A 15,625-nucleotide genomic window follows, 5' to 3' on the forward strand; every position below is an offset into this window, starting at 1 on the left:
CCTTTTGTTTCGTTTGTAGCTACATTCATACTGTCGGAGGCCATGTTGGAAATTGAAAGCACACGGCAATTCCGTGCACAAGACATCAGCCGATATCAATATGGCGCTGATTGGCTCATTGGATATTGTTTTTAGAACTGGGTTTGTCTTGGATAATTTTTGAAAATTGACAAAGAAAAAGCCGCGCAATAACGAATGTTATTATTATCAGCATACCAATCGTAGCTCAGTCGTTGTGAGCGAGAAAAAAAAAAAAAAACTTGAAATTGAAATGTTACTGTATACCACTATTTTCTTTTTTTAATCATTTTTAGTCTAATAATAAATCCAGAATATCGACCAGGTTCTGCTTTAGGTTTATATAGGTAGGTTGCGGTAGCTTCGGATGCAATCTTGAATTTAAGTATCGATCATAGACAAAAAGTTGTTATGACCATAATTATGGAGAATAAAATTTTCTATAAGTTTAGTTTTTCTTCTTCTTAATGCTACAAATTTAGTTAACATGACTATTTTAGTAAAAACTTGAAAATCGGCGAAAATTCAATATGGCGGCCAAAGCTACTCGAGAATCTGGTCGAAAATCTGGATTCAGACCATTCAGACTACCAAATACCAATGCCCCTAATGATTAGACAAATAAACAGGTATAAAAATATAGGTACATACATTCCGTCTGGATTATCTGCGCATAATACGACTGACAATTAGATGGTGATAACAACAACATCGGGGTGAAATTTTCCCGACGAAAAGTAAACACGACTGAAAGAGAGAGAGAAAGAGATGTACAATAACAATTAATAGAATACGTAACTGAGTGTAAAAACAGAATAATAATCGTAAAGTACCTTATTTACCGTGCCAGTTATACTCCTCAACTTCGCTCAATTGTTTTCTCAAACTTCGACGTAGTTTTGTTAGCTGAATATAATCGGACAATTGTGCTCACGGCGATGAGAGATATGAGATCGTCGAACCTAGAAACTTTGAAAACAGGCACGTAAAAACAATCAGTCATCTCGTGCGTGGATCACTGAATGACGACCACCGATATGTCTGATCGTTCTGCGTCGGAAACTGGCCATATTTGAAATAATGAATCAGAGAGACGATTTAGGAGGAATATCTTTTAAAAAAAAGATCTTTTTAGAAAAAAATTGCAGAAGAGATGCAGAAATTTTAAATAAAAGATTGATAACTTACGAATAGTGATGGCGTTACGAACCAACTAGAATAGAATTTTTTTTTTTTTAAATCTTTTTTTTTTTTTTTTTTTTAGATAACAATTGTGCTTGTGTTGATAACTAGAAGAGACAGCGACTATCCGCGTGATTTCTAAGGAATTTCGTTTACCCGCATGTCATTTCCATAGTTAAAAGCGAAAGAAACCTTTAAAGTTGTAAATTAGTTAGGTGATAAGGTGATCCTCTTTGCGATTGCGTTGAGTATAAAATTGAAATTATTTATACGTTTAGTTACGTAATAAATTTGATAAATGAAAATATGATTATTTGTGGAAAAATATAAGCATCATTCATGTGACAATTGACAGCTTAAGATGATTACTATTGCACTCAGTTAGATGAAAAAGTGTCAAGTAACTCGGTAATCGCAAGGTGTACTCTCGTCTGGGTGAGAAATAACAAATAATATTGTTCGTCTCTAATCCTCAATGTTTTTTATTGAGATAAAACGCAGACCTGCAGTAGTCTGCCGTTCTACCAAAATAAAAAGTGGCTAATTGTTATGTTTACAATAATAATGTAAAAAATTTATTCAATGGATGCACAATGTTGTCATTAACAATTTGATATTAGGCATACAATTCGAATCATACTCAAAGAAGTATGACACAGACATTTTGAATTTAAGTCAAATATGGAAATCATATAAACATAACTCTAAAATTTGCACTCACACTTCAATATTTGCGAGTCAATCGAGGTTTTAAAACTTTAGCAATGCAATCCTGAAGGTGAATTAAATTTAGGTGGATAGATCTAAGAAATCTATTTTTTTGGTTCATTCATCAGACTACTAGCTCTATACAATTAACAACTGTACAAAAAGCACTGTACATATATACACACACCGGCGGTATTAGTAGCGGTTTCCACTCACTGCATTCGGTACGGACAAAGTCCACTTTCACCATAATTTGGTCAATGGGAATGGGCGTAAGACGGAGAAACTGCACATAGCACAAACTGGGCGCAGTCAGTACAACACGCCACAGAAGAGATTTTTTTTTTTAAATATAAGAAGAAAAATGTATACATATAATAAACCAAAGAATTAATAAAAATCTGTATTTTACACAAATTGAATTATCGTTCACGCTTCCAGTGGCACTGCCTCTCGTATTTTTTCCTTTCTTGGTGACTCTACAAAAAGTAAATATAGACAGCATACATCAATGAACAAGGTAAATATATGTATATACCTATAATTTATATAGCAATGCATGTTGCATGGGTTGCTGGTAACGGCAAGACATCTTTGCATAGCTGCATGCAATGTAAATAAAAGATTGATTGACACAAGAAGGAAGAACAATATACCTCTTTGCTTGACCGGTTCATCCGTGGGAACGTCAGGCAATGAAACTTCCTTTGGAACTTCAGGAATCTTAGTTTTCTCTTCTTCTTTATCTTGTAATTCCCTATCTTGGATCAGCAGCGCCTCCAACTCCGCCTCCGCCTCTGCTTCATCCTCATCTGTCAGCGATCCACTAAGCGAGTCGTCCAGCTCTTTCTGTTTCTCAATTCCTTCCCTAGTCTCATCCATTACTTTTTCGATGTCTTCGATGGACAGAATATCATGCAGCTTCTTCAGGGCAGTATTTCCGACTTTGAGCCCGTCTATTACCTTCAACTCAATTTGTGCGAACTCCAAATCGTGCATCATGTGTTCCAGATTTTCGAGCTGACTGTCCGTTTTGCTGAGCAATTGTTCCTGGAACTTCTTTTTGCGAAGTAGCAACAAAGCTCGGCTGAAAGTTGACGAAATTCATGAATAGTCTTTTACTTTGTATTACCGCCATTGCTGAGGAATGAAGAATCATAACAGATAAAAGCGACGTCATATACTCAACTCTTTCTTTCCATCATGAATTAATTGTTTTGCTATTAGACGCTCCTTTTCGATGCTTTGTTCTATCCGTTTTTGATACTGTTTTATCTTGTCTCTCGTTTGTTTCAGTTGCTAAAACGATATGCAATTGCGAAATATAATTATATGAATGTGTAGATTTGATGTGTCAAATCTACAGCAGGTTAGATTAGGTTATAAGTCTGTAGTTTTATTTTTTATACGAACCAACACAGCCTTGTCCTGTTCAGTAACTCGACTCTGAGGCTTTTTCTTCGAGAAAAATATTCCCATTTTTTCCTATTTATTGTTAATTAAATATACCTAATCAACTAGTTGTTGAGAAATTTTATCGCGATTTGACACTTCGCAACTGATATGATAACACCTCCTCAAAACATACGATTTTGAGATTGAGCGGCGAATGGAGCTGTAAAATTAACCGCTGATACCATCTTGTGGGTTATTCGTGAACCTGCTCGAGGGTTCAAAAACCGTTACTCATATGTTCTTTGTGGTTTCCTACTTGTTGTTTTAACCACAGACGCTCTCAACTGATCAAAGACAGTAAACATAACCTCAATTGATCGAGTGGATCCAGAAGCGGAATTTAGACCTTTCGAGGATTATTATTCGTACACGAATCTTGAAGGATTAAGAATGGGTAAAGAAAATGAAACTGAGTCCTCAAAGAAGCGAAGAAAGTCCGTGACTACTGGGGCTGCGACTCCAGTCAAGGACGCCGATATGTACAAGGTTAGGTTTCCGGCAATATGAAAAACCCACCGAATTCATAACAATTATCGACTCATGAATCTTACCAAAAAATTTATTTTTCCTTTGCGCAGACAATAACAACTTACGAAGAAAAGGAGGCAATGGATCGATCGCCTGCGACGGATTCAGAGAATTTTTTATCGATGTGCGAAAATATTCGAACATTGATGGATAAGATAGCGAAATTGAAAGTAAACAGCGACGAAAGTGTTAGTAACGTACCTGCTATTTGAATGATTTAATTCAGTTGGTTATTTCTTGTTTAATATTAAAGAGTTATCGTTGCCTCGTTTTCAGGCAAAAGAAGAGATTCGAGAACTGCAGATTCAAACATCACTAGCATTCATTGAATTGAAAAAGTTGAATAGAATGGAAAAGTTCAGAACAAAGTTTGCCAGGGACTCTTTAGTCGCAGCTAAGAGCAGTGTAGATAGCAGGCATCTGCATTTACAAAATTTACTCTACGAGGTCATGCACCTCAAGAAAGAAGTCATCAAATGCTTGCAATTCAAGTGCGTTCAAGTATACCTAATTTCAATATAAATTTCTTACAGAAATTCAATAGAAAAAATAATTTTTGAACCTTGCGGTTAATATCTATGCTCAAAGAGTATTTATTTCTGGCCAGATCAAAAGACGAATCTATCGAACTTGTTCCAGAGGATGAATTTTATAAGGAAGCACCTGAGTCTGTCTCCAGGCCAGTAAGTTCCACTATAACTGAGGTCACTTTAAAGTATAACCTTTTTATAAAGTATTTTGTGAACTATTAGGTATTACATTTTTTCTAATTCTAAAGGAAGTTACGAAAACCGACCCTCACCAACTGCGTCTAGCTCGTTTGGAGTGGGAGTTGATGCAGCGGAAACAGCTGGCCGCATTATGTGACGAGCTTACTGACAGCAAGAAAGGAGTGGCTGCCAGTATAGAATCCAAACAAACGCGGTTGGATAATCTTGCACCACAATTACGTACAATTTTGGAGGTATGTCCCCCATACCTATGCAATTTTTATTTTTTGAATCAACTCCAATATTTTCCCAGCCTCTGGACTCAAGTATTTTCATATGAATTTTTTTTGGTTTCACAGGCAAGCAAACCACTTCAGGAAAGCCTCGGCCTACCATTAGATAAAATACGGCAAGAGCATCAAAAGGCTGCCTTATTAGCCTCACCTTTGTATGTTCTTTATGCAAAGGCCACTGCGTATCGAGATGCATATGGTACGTCTACTATACTCTGCCACAAAGAAGTGGAAAGAATCTTTTCGAGCAATGATCATTTATGTGTTCTCCATTCGCTTCAGACTCCTCACTGCTCGTGAGTATAGAAGGAGATGACGATGACGCCAAGAGGGTCAACAGCCAAGAGGGGTCTCAAGACTCAGACTCTGACCAAGACAATCAAACAGATGGGGTTGTAGAAGAAACACCAGTCCATAAAAAGAGACACCACAGAATGTCGAAGGAAGCTAGGCAAGAAGAAAAGAAACTTAGATTATTGCAGAGACATCCATTGAGCGTAAGACTCGTAATGGTTTTCAAAAGTGAGTTTTGGAATTCAATATCTATTGATCCATAAGAATACTTTATGATAGAAATATATTATTTGCAATAATTTTTGTACAGGTAACACCAAGTTGACACTGAACTTCTTTTATATGAGCTACTTGAATGTGGTGACGTTAGAAGCCACACTGGACACCGAAAATCCCGGTGGCGTTAGTGCAGGGTATGTCGTTTCATTAATAAGTCCTCTAAAAGTAAGCCAAATATTACTAACAGAATTTATTAACCAGAATAACTAAAGTTTATCAAACACTGATCGTTTCATTTACAGGGACATGTTGGTGTCTGATTCGGTACTCCGAGAGTTATTCCCTGGTGATTTGGGTCTGGAGAGCCCAAATCCAGCTAATCATTACCAGCTATGTCGGTATGGTTTGGGCCCTTTTCCGTCGCTGCAATTAGGCATTCCATATAACTGGGCTCAGCGCATGGCTGGGCTGCGTTTCATTACGTCGGATAATGCTAAACAGAAGGTCTCACATTCAAATTCGGAAACACAAACAGAATTTAAATGATTCTTAGCTAATATACTATGTATTTAATAGGTCGCAGTTAACCACGGATTGGCACAGGACAGTGTGGAATGCGTTCTTAAAGAGATAAAACGACGTGTGAAAGCGCGACTTGAGCTCTGCTCTGAAATACGCCAGTTGGAATCAGGGAATCTTCCTATTTTTAACGATAGTAGTGATCCAATGCCATGCAAGATAGCCACTGTGCTACACAAGTTCAACACTCTCTCCTGGAAGAGTTACTCAAGCTTTGAAGATACTCCCCCGTTCTGTCAAAAAGGTCTTGTATCGGCGATGGACATTTTCTATGAAGCTGTACTACGCAGAGAGAGCAGTTAGTATCAGTTGTTGTCTTCTAAATAAATGCAATCTTGCCATTTACAATATGTTAATTACAATGTGTTTATTTCCAGGTGAACTTGTCGCACATATAGCCATCAAACCTGACTATCCACGAGTAGCACCAATCTTCAGCGTAACTCTCAATCCTATCGTACCAGCATCCGTTGATATCTTGAGGGATATTGAGCGAGAAATAAATGTCATGTGGGAAAAGCCTCCAACTTTATCTGCACAATTGCAGCGACTGAGAGCTTGTTTCGATATTTATCTTGAAACAGAGGGTATAGCTCCTCAGGAGAAGATATTCTTTCATCCAGTCAGAGGCAGGACCAGGGCGAGGCCGTACAAATATTTGACTCTGGGTGGAGGAATTTTTACCCATCGATAGAGCTTCAACAATTTATCCATTCTTGGACTGTCAGAAAGTACAAATGGCTAATTAACTTCAAAAAACAGTTCTACACTCGCAAAAACGTGCGGTATTTTCATTTAAATCATGTTTGAGTGAGAATTTTACACTTACAAAAAAAAAAAAAAATGATTTCAAGAGTGATGAAATAACTGGTATCTAGATTTTCACATTGGAATAAAATGTGTATACCGATACAGATTTCATATTTGTGTGCATCAATATTTATATTAAAATAAAAGCGAAAATCTAGATAAATTAGTTTTTTTATTGAACTATAAAAGTTCAAATGGCTGTATGAGGTCTCGCAGCTGGCATTCTGGCTACAGTAACTAGATACACACGCAAGCTGTGCCTCAAATGTCTGTTTTCCTGCAACAACTCAACGCGCTCTTTCCGCCTTAAAATATTCTCTGCCTTCACTTCGTTAAACTGCTTCCAGAACTTTTCCATTCTGTCGAACGGTTCTGTCACCTGGAAGAAAATTTAATTTCTCGATTTACAAAAATTGGTAACTTATGACTGAGACCTTAATTCTATTTGAATCTTATTTATTATTACGTTTTCTACGCCCGTTTTCTCGTAGCATTGTAATAACTCCTTATCTTTGTTAGAACACTTGTCAATTCCATCTCGGTCTTCTTCTAAACTTGAACAAAGTTGGCTGAGAAGCTGCAACATCGTTCCTTTTTCCAGAATTCTATCCAATTCCTACGTTCAAGTATAAAGAATAGGCATGAAAAATTGTATTTACATCTTCACGGTTACATGCTGACAAATTTACCTTTTTCACTCCATTGCTTATAACACTGAGTTTCTTTAGCTGAATCGCGTCTGTGATTTGAGCCATTTTTATCTTTGATCTCAGATCCCAAATCGCTTTGTTCAGCTGTTCCAGCTGTTGTTTCAACTCCGTTATCTGCTCCCCACGCTCCCATGCCAAATCATCTAATTGTCCTTTGGTAATATCGATTGTGTCTAAGAGCTGGGATTGCTGTTTAGGAAACATAGCTGCTTCTGCTCTAACAGCATCATCCTGTTCCTTCAGGTACTCATACTGTTTCCTTTTGTTTTCCGTCAGCACTTCATAGTCTGTGATTGTCGCAAGCAGTTGCGACCACAGATGCTCCATGTTGCCCACAACACGCTGCCTCAGTTCCATTATGTCTTCCTCTTTCTTATCGTACCACATGTAGTTTGATTATTATTTTTCATAGAAACCTTCCCAATAATTTTCCTTGTTAGGAAATTACCTAAAATGAAATGTGTGACTTACATACCGAATGCACGATGGTACGTGTGTGGATAGCATTCTGTGACCTTGTTTTTTCTAAGCTACTCTCCAGACTTTTGTTCTGTGCAAATATAATAGTGTCTTGTTCCTTACAACTGTTCTCCAGTTTATTTTTAACTTCAGTCAATTCCACAGTGCCGATGTATTCAAGTTTTCTTAGTTCTTTCGCATAATTATCATGCAAATAACTCAATCTCTGTTTGTGTATACCTGAAATATACACAATGCGACTCATTGATAAAATATTTACGGTCAACATAATATTGTTTCCTCTTAGCGGAAACGTGATATGTATGTTCACGAGTATGTATATCTTTAATTCACCTATGAATTTATCGATCGTCATGATGTGAGCCTCTTGTGATCGCCTGTGATCTCTGTCAGATAATTCTAACTCATCATAGAGTTTTGCAATTATTGAGTTTTTGGCTTTCAAAGTGGCGTCGAAATTTTGCCAAAGGTGTTTAACGTCCTGATACAATTCCTTACACTTTATTTGACGAAGTAAATGGCGCCACTGTTCGTTTATTTTCGCAGTATTCAATCTTGAAAATGCTTCTTCATGCTTCAGTTTATTCTAAACACATAAAAGTTTGTTATTCTCTGTTATAAACTTCCTTACGGTTTTCGAACAGTAACATGTAATAATAATCTACTCATAACTATAGAATTGAATTTCACCTTTGTAAAAGCAGCAATTAATTGTTGCTTGCGCCTCTTGGCTTCCAATTCTATTTCCGCTCGATGTTGCAAATATCTGGCTCGCTCTTCATCGCTCATACGCGATAATTTCGATGCCTTCCCTTTTTTCTTTTTTGCAGGCATATTCGCAATTCGTTATATACTTGGTAAGTAAATTAAATTCACTTATACTTTGGGGATTCGAACAACCTACTAAATTCACTCCACAGACAAAAGAACTTAGCCAATTGTGTTTGATCAATTTTTCAACAGTCACCATGGAAATCAACAATGCTTGTGCTTCGTGATTCATCCATATGCGTTTAAAAGTTGGTATAGTTTGTTTTACTAATTTACAATGCAGTTGATAGTTAAAAATTTTATTTAACATTTTACCCTGTTAGATAGTGAAGTTATTATAGGTATGTATAAAATATATATTTTATCTGTATACATCTAATTTGTAAATAGAGAACAGTCTATAAATATGCAAATAAAACTGATGAATACTATATATTTACAACACAGCTCTGAATTTGAAATGTAAATTGAAAATAATCATATCCAATATCACTTATCAATATATTAACACATTTTCGAAAAATACAAATAACATAACTAAAACTAACTGATTTAACTACTAAAACGCTACCCTGGGTCACCATGTTATTAAAACGGCAATTAAGGATGAAGACAAGGGATTATTGTTATTGTTACGTTAGTTATCAATTATCAACAGGAATGGCATTATCAAAACGGCAATTAAGGATCGAAACGAGGGATTATTGTTGTACTACGTTAGTTATTAATTATCTACAGGAATGGCAATCAGTTCATGGCAAATTTTAGGAGGAATTTTTGATGATACAGCGTTTACGGTACTGGGTGAATGTTCTCCTGTGTGGAAGTAACCCGATCTTTTAAATACTCTATTGCATCAGACCTATCCTTACTAGTAGGAATCATGCTCTGAGTACGTCTGATTCGTTCACCTCCTCTCAAAGGCCTGGTTACAACAATTTGCGCCTCTAATAGTATTTGAGCTCCTTCAGCTTGTCTTACTTTTTCCCGCACAGACCTCAGCTCTGCATCGAGACCCTGTCGTTCTGATTCTAGCTGCTCAAGTCTTGCTGCTGCTTCTGTAAGACATTTAGATTTTCATGAAATCGGGTGGGCTACTCGCGTTTCACGAATAGAATATATTTTTCGATTCACTCAGAAGAATTTGAAAAGAATCATAGAATTACCCTGCAATTTTAGTTCGTTTTCCTGCTGTTTTTGTTCAAATTCAAGACGCTTCAACCTTTCTGATTCAAGGAGTTCCTGTTGCTCTTGTTGTAGTTTTTCTAACTGCTCTCTCCTTTCCCATTCTTCTTTCAATACTCGAGCTTGAAGATTTCGGACTATGCAAAGAGATTTTATTAGAGACAAACTAAAAAAACAATCAGAGCCAAACTATTGGAGTAGGTAATTGTTGAAGAGAAATTAATACCTATTTCTTCGTCTTGTAAGGCTTGCTTTTCCTCCTCCAGAAGTCTTTCAAGTTTTACTTTGATTTCCTCAAGCTCTTGTACCTTGGCTCCTTCTTCTCTAGATAACGCCTCCAGCTTTCTTGCTTGTAACTCTGCGGCAATCCGTGCTTGGCGTTCATGCTGCAATTCCATCCCTGTTTCTTCTTTCAGTTGTTTCTCAGCCTAAGTAAAATCACATATTCTATTAGGATACTCACTTTCGATATGTTATGAGTGCTAGTATAAATTGTCTTTCAATTTATTTACCAGCCGCATGGATCGTCTTTGAATCGCTAGAGACCTTTGATAGCTAATTCTATCTCCAGAATGATCAATGGCAATTTGCAGTGCCGCTAACCACTGCAACCTGCCCCTGTGATCTTCAGCAATCAGTTCAATTGCCTTGTGTTCTGGTGTACTCAGAATAAACTTTCTATCTGGTTTTCCAGAATTGTTAACAGCATCCGCCCAACAGTTTATATTTAGAGTTATCACTCCAGCAGGATCTTTCTGCTGGGCATCTTTGTAATAAGTCAATTCTCCCGGTCGAAGGACAAACCAGTAGTATCGCGTTGTTGGCAAGAGAAATCCTTTTTTGACCAGATATCCCTGAAAAATTAAAAGACTTAGTAAAAGGATCTCTGATAGATTGCTTTTTCAGAATTTGAACGTGTTAGCGGCCGCTTACTTTTTTAATGACGTCATTAACGTAGATCTGGTAAAGGTCATCTACGGCCTCGGCTACAGCAGCTGCATCTAAAGACCCTCCACCGCTGTACTTGGACTCCAACACTGCCAGAAATGTGGGGAATCTTTTTGGAAATACGTTCAACTAAATGCTACATGAATAACACAAGGAGATCCTGCTGCTTTCAGTCTGAAAGTCTTTTAACTTTAGGTGATAATGATTTTTTGCAACAATTGAATCCAAGATAACTTAATATAATATTTCAAGCAAATATTTCTGCGTTTGATTTAGAACACAACTTTGTATATGAAACGTATAACATGCAGACGTTTGCAAAAGAAGAATTACCTGAATGCAGTCAACGCTGCAGATAATTCGCTGAAGTCTGCAGAATCCCAATGAAGACCTAAAGACGTCACCAGCTGGGAAGATATTTGAGCCACCTCGCTGCTGTGCATTGTTATCTGATACGGGTAAAAAAAACTTCATATTAAAAAGTGTCAAGGATATTGGAATAAGTTTTGATTGATTGGATAGTAAGGGACTGAAATTTTTGAGGAAGACTTACGAGATACGATGACTCTGTGTTCTGTGTTCCCATCTCTGCTAAAAGACAGAATATTCTGAAGAGTTGATAAACGCTACGATCTTCAAAGACTCTGTGTTTCTGTTCTGCGTACGCTTTCCGAGAAACAAGCCAGCATATCTCGTCGATGCGTTCTTCAAGAAGTCTGCAGGATTGTATTGGTGTTGCGTCAGAAATAGAAGAAAAGACCTGAGATAGATAGAATGACTGTACCGACAAATGATGAAGATAATAATAATAATAACAACAACCAGTGACAAAACTTACTTCGTTCTGTAGGTAATACAAAAATTGATCGAACGTCAGCCACTGAGTGCTTCGGTAATCATCAAGCCCCTTCTCAACCCCATACAGATCCATCAAGGTCCCAAAGTTGGCTGTCAACACCTGAATTGACATGCAAAATCTGGTGAAAAAAGCCACACCCACAAACATAAAGTTTTAAGAAGCTCAAGTAAACAGCTTGAGGATTATAATATTTACTAATCGTGTCATGTGGTGTGCGTTTGTCAACATTGCGAGGTGAACCCGAATTGATACGCACCTTTAATTTAGATTTCGCAACGATACCCGGGGTTTCACCTTGCAGAGCATAAAACGCATGCCAGATGCTGTTTGTCAAGTTTTTCAACAAATACGCCATAGTTTATCGGTTGCGCGGATTCAACAGGTAGTTTCGAAGAATTACATCCTCGCCTAACAATAAGACCGAAAGAGACTTGGCGAGGCCGCAGAGGAATGGCTGTGATTGACTGGTGACAGTGGTGTGACTCAACACTACTCGTTGCTTTATCGGAATTCCAACCTTCTCCCTTCACGTGCAATGCAAGCCCACATATTACGCACGGATATGGATATATTCGACTGTGATACGCTCGCCTCTGCGGAAGCGAATGAAACTAGGATAGTTGAATCAAGTTGAATAGCGGTCTGCTGTAATCAAGAATGCCCTAGTACGCATGTAGTACTCACACCGCTAATCTGTATACTCATACATATAGATCAGTGACACACACAATTGCAACGTAAGCACGCTCATTGATCAGGTGGTACAAATGCGCAACTGTGATTGGTGGGTTGTACGATGAATGAAGGAGTGGGTTAAGTATGGTAAGACCGGTAAATTCTTAGTGTCTGAGCTCTAATGAAGAATGAAATGATAGTTCCATTATTTTGCCATCATTTGATTTGACGAGAGACAGTACTCACTAGGCGTTAAATTCTGAAAATTGACCTTACAACCGAAATAAAATTGCAGGCGTCGGCATTGGTGGCCATTTTGTATCTTGTGTTTGAATTCGTCAGGTTTTAATGTTTTGAAAACATTTTTTACTTCACTTAAAGTCAAATATTTAACTGTCGTGTGTTATTTCAGGACGAGCTAAGACGCAAAAATTTGGTTTTGTAATGCAGTATTGAAAAATATATGCTCATTGTCAATAATTTGTCACAAATGCGACTCGAAATTCGCGCTCGTATCTTGGCATCTGCGTATTTGTTTTGTGCTGTCGGCTTCAAATGGCTTCAGTAAGAAAGTATGGATTCTGAGTCCAAATAAAGGCAAAACGCAGGATTATAAGACGTACGAAGACGTGTGGAAGCGAGGAATGTGTCACGGACTTACTAGGTAACAGTTGAGTGTCCAATAGTCAGCTTTTCCACACACAACAATTCTAGAGCCGAATTGAATTTTTTCACTAGTTTTTTTTTTAATCATTCAAGCGAAGCCCGTAAACGAGAAGCACGTCACTGTACATCTTGCGAATTTTAAACGCTGTGTAATGGCTCGTCTCAAAACCTGGAGCGCGCGGAATCACATGTCAGAAAACGTTGATATAACCTATAAATCGAGTTGCGTTGAACAAAAAAATGTCGTTGCGACGGTTCATGCATCCGAGGAACAAGTACAAGCAGGAGCCAAATTTCAAGCAACTAGCCATACTTTATCCGGAGTTTCGTAAAATTGCGACAACGGTAAAAACAGTATATCACGTTGAAACATCACAGTACTCGCATGTACCTATGACATGTCCAATCACTCGATTCCTGCATTTACCTAAACACACTACACGCTCGATCGATTATTTTCTGTTGCACTTCATTCCTCAGTTTAAATTGGCATTTTGGATATGTTGCATGGATTTTATCACATTTCAGGATCTCGCGGGAAAGGTGCGGATTAATTTCCACGATTTAGAAACCTTGAGAATACTGGCAAAAACTCTGCTAAAACATGATTATGACTTGAACATAGATCTACCAGCCACGAAGCTGGTCCCAGCTGTACCTTTGCGTTTGAATTACATACTGTGGATAGAGGATTTAGCAAAGCACACCGGTATCACAGACATGTCTTTGATATCGGGCATTGATATAGGTATAATTGATTTATATGAAACTGAGTTTCAATTTTGTGTAGCATTGTTGATATACATTTTTTTAAATTCTCTCTTAACAGGCACTGGAGCGGTGTGCGTTTATCCGCTGTTATTTGCAAAAATTTACGGATGTCGAATGATTGGCACAGAAGTTGATTTGGAAAGTTACGAGTCAGCGGTGCGTAATGTAAATAGCAACAACTTGCATGACCTCGTTGAAGGTGAGTGGAGTCTAAACGGCTCAATGCCGTTAGTGTAACAATAATTCTCATCATGCTCTGTAATTATTAATAATTTTTCTAGCTACAGATTCCTTCTTTAAATGAATATAAAACTCTTTGTCTATCTCATCAGTGATACGTGTAAACAGAGGTACGGTACTCAGAGGATCAGTACCGGAGAACAATGTTTATACATTCACAATGTGCAATCCGCCCTTCTTTTGTGCCGAAGAGGCTACGACCACTGGATCAAAACCTTCGGTGTCCCGAATGCCCCCGCGAAACGCACCATCTGGGAGCGAGGCTGAATTAGTCGTAGAAGGCGGGGAAATACAATTTGTCTTGAAAATGTTGGACGATAGTGTTGAGCTAAAAAATAGAATAAAGATCTATACAACTATGCTCGGTAAAAAGACTAGTCTTACATTTTTGTGCAATGAACTCAAGAAACGAAACATTGAAAACTCTACATGGACTGAATTTTGTCAGGGTCATACAACTAGGTAAGACAATTATATGTGCTGAATTATCAATGTGCTTGGTGAAGATGCAAATTTTTAGAATACAATATCATGTGGATATAAATTATCAAATTTATTTTATTAGATGGGGTTTAGCTTGGACTTTTCTGTCAAAAGATGTGCTGGATTTGACAACTGCACCAGTTATAAGAATTAGTGGATGCAGCAAAAAATTGAAACAGAAAGCTAAACGACCTCCTTCAGAAATAACTTTCCCTGTAAAAGATGGCATGACAGAGACTAAGGAGTTGGTTTTAATATTAAGACGTTTAATCAATGAGTTGAAGGTAATAAGATGATGTATCTTTTCTTCTAATCTTGGCAAACAAATTGACTGGTAGATATTGATAGTAAAATTGTTTGAACAGATCCGAGTTGAAGAATTACATGTGAACCCGCAAAAATCGAGTTACTGGTGTTGTCAATTGATGGCTGATGAAGACACATGGTCACATGGCCGCAGAAAGCGTCGAATGATGGCTAATCAAAGTTTACCATCTAAAAAACCTTGCCCAGATGTATGTTCTGAGAATGGGTCTGAAAAACAAGAAGCCTTGGATGCATCTTTCGTAGATGATTCTGAAAGAGAAGAAAAGACTACAACCTTGCCAAATGGTGTAAATATTCAGCCCATTAATGGATCGTTTTTAATCTGCGATTTGGTTGTGGGAGAGATCGAAGCTGATGATACCGAAAAAAGACTGAAAATATCAATGATATTTGAAAGTGGTTCTGGAGGGAGAAATGCACTGGAAACATTACGACAGTATTTTATAAATAAATTAAATGTAAGAGAGTTCATAAAAGCTCAAAGCTCAGTTAAAAATAAACAAAGAAAGCGACGAGTCAAACAGAAAAAAGACAAGACGTAAAATCGTTGAACATATCAATGAGTTTTCATGATATGACGGCACCATTGTAATAATTACATGGATACTGTGAACGGACACAATAAAACTTAAGTTTTTAGTTTCCAACGAATGTAGTTGCTTGTCTGTCCTGCTATCTAATCTAATCATAATCACTAAATCTACAGAAAAACAA

General features: G+C 37.4%; 5 protein-coding genes across 10 annotated transcripts; 2 read left to right on the plus strand and 3 right to left on the minus strand.

The window, feature by feature from the left end:
• Positions 1-1,751: 1,751 nt before the first annotated feature.
• Positions 1,752-3,505, minus strand: LOC124410688 (charged multivesicular body protein 6). The gene is made up of 4 exons (XM_046889252.1): positions 3,322-3,505; positions 3,098-3,207; positions 2,565-2,995; positions 1,752-2,387 (listed from the first exon to the last, which is right to left on the minus strand). Exons 1-4 carry the CDS (start codon positions 3,385-3,387, stop codon positions 2,338-2,340), a joined length of 657 nt encoding a protein of 218 aa, XP_046745208.1. The 5' UTR covers positions 3,388-3,505; the 3' UTR covers positions 1,752-2,337.
• Positions 3,506-3,645: 140 nt separating this feature from the next.
• Positions 3,646-6,915, plus strand: LOC124410686 (THO complex subunit 5 homolog). Its single transcript, XM_046889250.1, has 11 exons — positions 3,646-3,849; positions 3,942-4,079; positions 4,168-4,382; positions 4,499-4,574; positions 4,670-4,855; positions 4,961-5,093; positions 5,177-5,416; positions 5,499-5,601; positions 5,710-5,911; positions 5,984-6,284; positions 6,364-6,915. The coding sequence occupies exons 1-11, from the start codon at positions 3,754-3,756 to the stop codon at positions 6,678-6,680; spliced, it is 2,007 nt and encodes a 668-aa protein (XP_046745206.1). The 5' UTR covers positions 3,646-3,753; the 3' UTR covers positions 6,681-6,915.
• Positions 6,857-9,350, minus strand: LOC124410690 (dynein regulatory complex subunit 2-like). Its single transcript, XM_046889256.1, has 5 exons — positions 8,677-9,350; positions 7,982-8,572; positions 7,486-7,878; positions 7,263-7,412; positions 6,857-7,175 (listed from the first exon to the last, which is right to left on the minus strand). The coding sequence occupies exons 1-5, from the start codon at positions 8,818-8,820 to the stop codon at positions 6,987-6,989; spliced, it is 1,467 nt and encodes a 488-aa protein (XP_046745212.1). The 5' UTR covers positions 8,821-9,350; the 3' UTR covers positions 6,857-6,986.
• A 190-nt stretch (positions 9,351-9,540) lies between these two features.
• Positions 9,541-12,333, minus strand: LOC124410687 (differentially expressed in FDCP 6 homolog). The gene is made up of 9 exons (XM_046889251.1): positions 12,006-12,333; positions 11,729-11,848; positions 11,444-11,650; positions 11,224-11,339; positions 10,876-10,999; positions 10,455-10,796; positions 10,169-10,370; positions 9,924-10,079; positions 9,541-9,815 (listed from the first exon to the last, which is right to left on the minus strand). Exons 1-9 carry the CDS (start codon positions 12,102-12,104, stop codon positions 9,550-9,552), a joined length of 1,632 nt encoding a protein of 543 aa, XP_046745207.1. The 5' UTR covers positions 12,105-12,333; the 3' UTR covers positions 9,541-9,549.
• Positions 12,334-12,840: 507 nt separating this feature from the next.
• On the plus strand, positions 12,841-15,611 carry LOC124410626 (U6 small nuclear RNA (adenine-(43)-N(6))-methyltransferase). Of its 6 annotated transcripts, none has more exons than XM_046889129.1 (7): positions 12,841-13,088; positions 13,184-13,435; positions 13,619-13,838; positions 13,920-14,060; positions 14,194-14,563; positions 14,667-14,868; positions 14,950-15,611. In XM_046889129.1, exons 2-7 carry the CDS (start codon positions 13,331-13,333, stop codon positions 15,451-15,453), a joined length of 1,542 nt encoding a protein of 513 aa, XP_046745085.1. In that variant the 5' UTR covers positions 12,841-13,088; positions 13,184-13,330; the 3' UTR covers positions 15,454-15,611. The 6 variants fall into 6 exon arrangements, with proteins under 6 accessions (XP_046745085.1, XP_046745086.1, XP_046745087.1 ...); XM_046889130.1 differs by having other exon boundaries at positions 13,189-13,435; XM_046889131.1 differs by having other exon boundaries at positions 13,266-13,435.
• The last annotated feature ends 14 nt before the right edge of the window (positions 15,612-15,625 follow it).

The sequence above is a fragment of the Diprion similis genome, chromosome 9 (genome assembly GCF_021155765.1).
Source record: "Diprion similis isolate iyDipSimi1 chromosome 9, iyDipSimi1.1, whole genome shotgun sequence".
Classification (NCBI taxonomy): domain Eukaryota; kingdom Metazoa; phylum Arthropoda; class Insecta; order Hymenoptera; family Diprionidae; genus Diprion; species Diprion similis.

What these genes read in the sequence shown, in the direction of transcription:
- LOC124410688 (XM_046889252.1), bottom strand. Translation starts at nt 3,387, where the DNA reads ATGGGAATATTTTTCTCGAAGAAAAAGCCTCAGAGTCGAGTTACTGAA. An exon ending in AACAGGACAAGGCTGTGTTG is followed by an intron (nt 3,208 to 3,321) that starts GTTCGTATAAAA and finishes ATATCGTTTTAG; the next exon opens with CAACTGAAACAAACGAGAGA. An exon ending in TGAACCGGTCAAGCAAAGAG is followed by an intron (nt 2,388 to 2,564) that starts GTATATTGTTCT and finishes TACTTTTTGTAG; the next exon opens with AGTCACCAAGAAAGGAAAAA.
- LOC124410626 (XM_046889129.1), top strand. Translation starts at nt 13,331, where the DNA reads ATGTCGTTGCGACGGTTCATGCATCCGAGGAACAAGTACAAGCAGGAG. An exon ending in GATATCGGGCATTGATATAG is followed by an intron (nt 13,839 to 13,919) that starts GTATAATTGATT and finishes CTCTCTTAACAG; the next exon opens with GCACTGGAGCGGTGTGCGTT. An exon ending in TGTCAGGGTCATACAACTAG is followed by an intron (nt 14,564 to 14,666) that starts GTAAGACAATTA and finishes TTATTTTATTAG; the next exon opens with ATGGGGTTTAGCTTGGACTT.
- LOC124410690 (XM_046889256.1), bottom strand. Translation starts at nt 8,820, where the DNA reads ATGCCTGCAAAAAAGAAAAAAGGGAAGGCATCGAAATTATCGCGTATG. An exon ending in CACGTACCATCGTGCATTCG is followed by an intron (nt 7,879 to 7,981) that starts GTATGTAAGTCA and finishes TGGTACGATAAG; the next exon opens with AAAGAGGAAGACATAATGGA. An exon ending in AGAAAACGGGCGTAGAAAAC is followed by an intron (nt 7,176 to 7,262) that starts GTAATAATAAAT and finishes ATTTTCTTCCAG; the next exon opens with GTGACAGAACCGTTCGACAG.
- LOC124410687 (XM_046889251.1), bottom strand. Translation starts at nt 12,104, where the DNA reads ATGGCGTATTTGTTGAAAAACTTGACAAACAGCATCTGGCATGCGTTT. An exon ending in TGTATTACCTACAGAACGAA is followed by an intron (nt 11,651 to 11,728) that starts GTAAGTTTTGTC and finishes TATCTATCTCAG; the next exon opens with GTCTTTTCTTCTATTTCTGA. An exon ending in AAAGACGATCCATGCGGCTG is followed by an intron (nt 10,371 to 10,454) that starts GTAAATAAATTG and finishes GATTTTACTTAG; the next exon opens with GCTGAGAAACAACTGAAAGA.
- LOC124410686 (XM_046889250.1), top strand. Translation starts at nt 3,754, where the DNA reads ATGGGTAAAGAAAATGAAACTGAGTCCTCAAAGAAGCGAAGAAAGTCC. An exon ending in TGCGTATCGAGATGCATATG is followed by an intron (nt 5,094 to 5,176) that starts GTACGTCTACTA and finishes CATTCGCTTCAG; the next exon opens with ACTCCTCACTGCTCGTGAGT. An exon ending in TGTACTACGCAGAGAGAGCA is followed by an intron (nt 6,285 to 6,363) that starts GTTAGTATCAGT and finishes GTTTATTTCCAG; the next exon opens with GTGAACTTGTCGCACATATA.